This window comes from Anneissia japonica, unplaced genomic scaffold (genome assembly GCF_011630105.1).
Source record: "Anneissia japonica isolate Jap-2015-1 unplaced genomic scaffold, ASM1163010v1 scaffold3888_len366471_cov172, whole genome shotgun sequence".
Taxonomy (NCBI): Eukaryota; Metazoa; Echinodermata; class Crinoidea; order Comatulida; family Comatulidae; genus Anneissia; species Anneissia japonica.
Genome location: NW_022687727.1, coordinates 320,748 through 328,225, shown reverse-complemented (window position 1 = coordinate 328,225; position 7,478 = coordinate 320,748). Strand labels below are relative to the sequence as shown.

The following is a 7,478-nucleotide window of genomic DNA, read 5'->3' as shown; positions in this document are numbered from 1 at the left end:
TACATATATATATAGGCCTATATAATTATTACTACTGCTATTATTATTATTATTAATATTATTACTATTATCTATTATTATTATTATTACCGTCGTTATAATGATAATTTATGATTATACTAATTATATGCTTATCATTATTATCAACATTATTTTTATAACCATATTTTAATTATTACTAATACTATGATTATAAATATTATATATCCTAATTGTCCACCATGATAGCCTAAGTTCGTCTGAAACCATTAAGGTAATAATACAGTTTTATTGAAAAAGGATAAAAATATCGATGATAATAGTAACGATACAAAACGAACAAAACGATAATAGGAATAAATAATAAACTTACTAATAATAATAATAACAATGATGATGATAATCATCCTCATTTTCATGGTTCTAATATTGTCAGGATAATGATGACGATGATGATAATGATGATAATAAAAATAATAATAATAATAAAAATACATATTCGTAACGTAACATAAATTTTCACAAAGACAGGCATTCCGGCATTCCTCTTCAGCCTGTTGGTTGAATTTATTGCCAGGAGAAATGCAGAGTCAATGAGCCTAAATTGATGACAAATTAAGATAAATGGCGGACTTATAAGCTTGAATATTTCTAGTATGAATGTTACATTCAATAATCCAAATGGTATATGCACTACAGTACTACTATTACTACTACTACTGCTGCTGATGCTACTAATTTTGGTACTGCTACTTCTGCTTATATTGAAAAAGGATAAAAATATCGATGATTAATATTATCGATACGATAATAGGAATAAATAATAAACTTACTAATAATAATAATAACAATGATTATGATGATGATGATGATGATGATAATCATCCTCATTATCATGGTTCTAATATTGTCAGGATAATGATGACGATGATGATAATGATGATGATGATAATAATAATAATATATGATAATAATAATAATAATAATAATAATAATAATAATAATAATAATAATAATAATAATAATAATAATAATAATATATGATAATAATGTTAAAAATCTCTGCTTTTTTCAGATCGCATTAGGTGGTGGCCAATCATAACATAAATTCATAATTATATGACGTAGCAGAGGTAATGAAGGACGCGCGCGTACACGGCAGACAGCATGAACTCTTCTATGACTTAACATGAAAGACAATGAAAGAAACCCCCCTACTGATCCTGGTTATAATGATGTATAGCGGTTTCTTCATCTCCTGTGCATTGTCCCGTCCCCACAACCCAAACCCCCAGGTTAGCATGTATGGATGTGGCAGAGGAGGGAAAAAGTCGTTGATCTGCGATCCTGATCTGGTAATCTCAGTTCAAGACGGTAAGCAAACTGATTTTAATATCTCATTTGACTAAAAAACACGAAAATTGTAAGGCTGTAGTTTGTAATTGTTATTTTTATCGTCGTTTATCATGGTTTATTTAAAATATAATTAAACTAACACAGTTAATTCAATCATTTTCATCATCATAATCATCACCATCATCTTCATCATCATCATCATCGTCACCCCATCATCTTCATCATCACCATTATCATCATCATCATCATCATCATCATCATCAACAACAACAACATCAACAACAACAAAAACATCTACAATGTAAAACTAAGTATGCCGATAGTATGTTATCTGTTTTGAGTATAATAAAAACAAAATCAACAATAATACTTACAGGTATTCGTGTGAGTTGTGAACACAGGAGGCGTAGATGGTTAATTATTTTCTAATGCCTAATTTATGATTAATAGTAATAGTGAGCCAATATGCGATTAGACCTTATACTAATTGTAGCCCACTTCAAAACCAAACAAAGAAATTGTACGGCCATTGGCTGCTCTGGGTTGCAAGTTTTTAAGTTCATCTGATACGGTATCCTTACTTGGGCCTATTCCATCACAGATATTTAAAGCGTACTGTATTCCGTGGCAGGCATTTACCGTATTTTTAACAATATTTCTGATGTTTTTTTTAAAATATATATTTAAATGTGAGTGGGTTAAATAAATCCTTTCTATTTGTTAATAATATATTTTCTAGTAAAAAAAAAGCCGGTTTACGACTAACGTTCTGTAACAATAGCGAATACTTTAAAGAATATGACATACAGAATACACTTGTCTCGATTATAAAAGCAGCCTATCACCCAGTAGTCTGTGGTTGATTTACGTAGGCCAGAGATGAGAAGCCCATAATATTAGACAGATAAGACGGTTCGACTTAATTGCTATCCAACCTGAACTCTGGCCTATCTACTCGCCTTATTGAAATGTTTGTTGAGTGAAATGTAAATTTACATTTCAATGTTGTTATGAACATTATCTTTACATTAACTTTTACATTATTGCCATTATTATTACGATAAATATTATTATTGTTATTATTATTATTATTATTATTATTATTATTATTATTATTATTATTATTATTATTATTACTATTACGGTATTAAAATTAGATTTAATCCTATATTATATTTATTGTTATTATTATTATTATTATTATTATTATTATATAGTAGGCATATTATTTATTCATGAACTCATAAAAGATAATCGCAATTGTAATTAAGTAAATGGGGCAGAAGAAATTGATTTAATTGATCTTAAACTTCACCGATTTTTACATAGAGTCTATTTTCATGATTGGTTTTGCAGGTTGTATATTTTCCCTCTTTCAATTTCAAAATTGTGTGCTCTAAATCGCAGTTTACACATCAAAGATACAATAGATTTAGTGTTTGGAAATGTCAATCTGATCAACACGACACATGGTTTTCTTAATAATGTTGTGTCAACGTATTTGCTCAACGTTAACGAATCCTACGTAAAAACTAATAATCAGCCGATATGACAACAGCATATTGTCCAATTAGATAACGTTAAAATGCCCATGTGATAGTCTTACTTTGTAAAGAAAATGAATATTGAAACAATCTAAAGCGATTGCTATTGTTTTCGTCGAAATACATCGAAGGCAAGCGATATTAAAAACATATTAAACTGCAAAATCATTTAATGATTTGTGCATAACAGTAAGTATGCACGTACAGACTTATTAGACCCATCATCACTACGTCCATCAAGTGCGTGCTTTAAAAGCTGTTATAAACGGCAATAATGGATAAAGTCATTAAAATTGATCTACAGAAGTATTACCAATCCGCTGAACGTCGTATGAAAATTGTAGCGAACACGTACCAGTGTGAAATTGTGTTATGTTGAGAATAGAATAAACATACGGACACAACTGGTTTATTATTAAATGTGTTGTTTAGAGTTATTATGATTATATTGGTTGATATTTCACTATGATAGTATAGATTTATTTTTTTTAAATTTCAAATAAACAAATTGAACAATGAAGTAAAAATGAAATGTCATGTTCTAATTAAGACGCTCATTTCATTTCATTTATTTGTCTCAAACAATTAAAATGTACATAAACAGAAACGGCAAAGAACAATCACGAAAGTACAAAAAAAAAACAACAACAAAAAAAAAAAAACGGTGACAGCAGCTGCATCAGCAGCAATTATAGTGGTAGTAGTTTCATTTAACAACGTACCTTATATAATAATAATAATAATAATAATAATAATAATAATAATAATAATAATAATAATAATAATAATACAGATTGGAGAACAGAATGTAGACAAAATGCGTTTGATATGCTTATCAATTCATGTGTTATCAAGTATTGTATTACCGATGCTATTCATGGAAGGACAGTTTTATGATCAAACATGATCAGAGAAAGAACGTCAGATTTGATGATGGAACCCCGCTAACGAGAAAATTACACTTTCTTCCTTCTCCGGAGATTCAAACTATTCAAAACAATCAAGTGCAAGTGAAAAAAAATATCTTAATCAAATTGAAACTTTACCAAATCTATACACTGGCTGATGAGAATTTGTTTTAAAGTTTATCAACTCGTCACATTTAGAAAAGTTGATATTGGTGTTATTAAATTAAATTGTAAACTAAACGTATACATGTACTAAGGTTATACTGATTATTCATTTTAGGCATATTTACAATATTAATAGGCTCCTACTGTAATATTATTATCATTTTATTATCATCATTCAATATTATTATTATTGGCTTTTCCCAGTACTGCTTTTGTTCCGATTTTTTTTCTTTTTTCTTGCATATATTTTTCCTATCTTATTGCACTTTTTTTTCTGGCCGTCACTTTGGTCACTCCCATGCTTAGAATTTTTCCGTGCTTTGCCGAAGCATAAGGCCATATATCAAGGATGTGCCTCCTAATATTTAGTGTCAATTTATGGTGGGGTGTGCGTGTGAGGACCAATTAAAGTGATTTAAGGTCAAACAGCAGGGGCGGATCCAGAAATGTCCAAAAGAGGGCGGGGGGCGAAAGTTGGGCCGATCGAGACAACACTCTAATAGTGGCCCGGGAATTTTTTGTGTTCTAGACGCCCGAAAATAACATTTGAGGCATTCTGGGCTAGGCTATCATTTTTTTCTTTTCCTTTCTGCCCCCAACCCCATTTTTGTGACGATCCGCAGTATGGTGTGGATCTGAGGACCATTTTAAGGAAAACGTCCCAAACCACATATTTCGAAAACGGATCAACCGATCTGAATGAAAAAGTCGGGAAGAGTTTAACCAAGTTACAAGAAAGAAATTATTATCTGCTGGCGACGAATCAGTCAAGGAAGTAAATTTAAGGATCATTTCAATATCTGAGGACCCAAAACTAAATATCTCTTTAAAAAATCAATAGGTATAATTTAAACCTTATATATAACAGTTTGTCAATGTCGAGTAAAGAAATTATTAATTTTTTGTGACGATCCGGAGTAGGGTGTAGATCTGAGGACCATTGAAAGTAAAACGTCCCAGACCACATATTTCGAAAAAGGATCATCTGATCTGAATGAAACATTCGGAAATAGTTTAACCAAGTTACAAGGAAGATAGTATTATGTGTTGGCGACGAATCAGTCAAGGGTGTAAATTGGAGGGTCATTTAAATTTTTGAGATCCCAGACGTAAATATCTATAAAAAGTTTTCTATAATAGTCTGTAAAAGTCCAGTAAAAAAATGACTGAATTTTTGTGATGATCCGGCGTAGGGTATGAATATGAGGACCATTTAAAGGAAAACATCTCAAAAACGAGTCAACTGATCCGAATGAAACTTTTGGGAGAGTTTAACCCAAGTTCAAGGAAGATACTATTATGTGTAGGGTTGATCCAGGTTGGGGTGTAAATTTTTTAGGGTCATTTAAATTGCCTACGTCCCAGTTATAGAAGGATAAAAATGACATTTTGCAGAATAGTTTTTCATGGTAAAATGAAGAAATGATGCAATTTTGGTGACGATCCGTAGTAGGGTGTGGATTTGAGGACCATTTAAAGTTTATTCGAGGGAAAAAAATAAATGCCCCGGGGCGTTTATCTGTGGAATTTATTCCAAATGAGGCTCTGGATGGGGCGTTTATTCAAAGCAGGGTGTCTATTTGAATTAATACGGTATCATTATACTCTGAAAAGATGAAACATCCAACAAGACAAATCGTCTGAGTAATAAATCTTAAAACCCAGCTGATCACTATTGCATGCATTTGACAACATAACTGTCGCCAGTGGATACGAATCAGTGCGACTGATGTATTAGAAAGGTGGAGCACGATAGATACAGATAATCATACTAATGGATAAAGTCATTGTGATGCGATAATGTGACAAAACAAGACACGTCATAATACATTTTTGCGACGCGTTTATTTTATACGTGTACTGTGTACAGGTATCGGTACATGCATACATTGAGCATGGGTTCAACTTATAAATTGTGGAGCAACTGTTTAGCTAGCTAGAAAAGCTTTTTGGTGGCTATTTGCGCCTATACTGTTCTAGGTTTGTATGATTTAACGGTATGATAGCAAGAGGCTACAAGTTCGAATCGTGCTACAGACACTTTTTCATACAACTAAAAATATGGAACTCTTCGTTGAAGGGCTGTGTGAGCGTTTCATCAGCCTTATGAGAGAAAGTGCCTGGGGGTTAGATCAGTGCATATGATCTCCGTGGTCCAATGGTATGATACTCGCCTTGATAGCGAGAGATTGCAGGTTCGAATCACGACACTTTTTATACTACTGAAAATAAGGAACTTTTCATGTTGAAGGGCAATGCTTGATACGATAATAGTATATTACGTTCCTATACGAGCACTTTCATTATTCTTTATATAATTGTTCAAATATATATATATATATATATAAAGTATATATATATATTATATATATATTATATATATATAATATAGGTATATAGATGGGGAAAATGATATGTATGTACATGGATTTTGTCTATTATATAGTTTCAGTCAAGTAAGCCTAACCACCACCTGTTAACATTCTATTGAAATGTCAAATGTCAAAATGTACCTAGTAGAGTTCATGTATTGTATAACCGTCTGTGTGACGTTTGCGGTGTATATCTTTATACTTTATCTAGCAAATCTAATAGACAAGAAGCTACATGAAATACAAGACTCCTTTGAATGTGAATGCGACCGGAAAAACGACACGTGTCGAGGTTACACGATCAGTATTTATTTAACAAAAACAATTCCAAAATACTATTACGGGTAAGTAACTAATTATCTCATCCTTATCATTTCTCTTGTTGTTTCAACTGCGCATAACTACACTTTTCGATTACACTGCGCTTGTGCAGATATAGTCTATGCTGTGATAGTGGATTTTTTTTTCTGTAAAATGAAATGTTAAGGTTCATGGAATTTTTCTGTAAAACAGTTCATTTCATTCGACAGGCATGCCATGTACAGTGTGAATTTAGTTTTCAATCAATGAGTTGATATGGCTGATAGCACCTTGTCCGATAATAGACCTTTCCAGACTGTCAATCAAACTTAACAACTGACTTATCAGAACAGCGCTAGGAATACGCGCGCGTCTTACAAACACACGTGTTGTCCCACAAACGCACGTGTTCGCGTATGTTTTAACACTGCCGTCTTGTGGGACCTTGGCAACAATATCCAAGGGGCAGAGCTTAGCGGAAAGGTCCATTGACTATTTTTAAAGTGATTTTGACCTAGTTTCTGCAGTATACTTATGCTCCTATCAAGAGCCTTTTTTTAAATATATAAGAACACAATTTATAAGAACACTGAGGTTGAAATTGCTTAAGACATAATAACAAATTAAGGACGAATTGAGGCTAATAGTAAATGTCAAATGAGGTCTTTAATTAATTTAAAAAAAAATACAAAAAGAACCCCAAAAAAATCAAGCTATCACATACAGTAAAGTTGTTTCAAAAGATTATATCAACATTATATCTACTCTACTATGTAATACATTCTATAATACAGTACAGTATTGCTGTAAAATAAAAATTTCTATCTTTGAAAAGTGTGTAAAATAAGAACAAG

General features: G+C 31.7%; 1 protein-coding gene across 5 annotated transcripts in view; it reads left to right on the top strand.

Moving 5' to 3' along the window:
- Window positions 1-7,478, top strand: part of LOC117120821 — a 32,556-nt gene that overhangs the window by 19,896 nt on the left and 5,182 nt on the right. For all 5 annotated transcript variants that reach the window (XM_033265902.1, XM_033265910.1, XM_033265926.1 and 2 more), the window contains 2 exons: window positions 1,055-1,353; window positions 6,536-6,668. In XM_033265902.1, coding sequence (XP_033121793.1) covers window positions 1,179-1,353; window positions 6,536-6,668 — 308 coding nt within the window. In that variant the 5' untranslated portion in view covers window positions 1,055-1,178. The remainder of the gene's footprint in view (window positions 1-1,054; window positions 1,354-6,535; window positions 6,669-7,478) is intronic.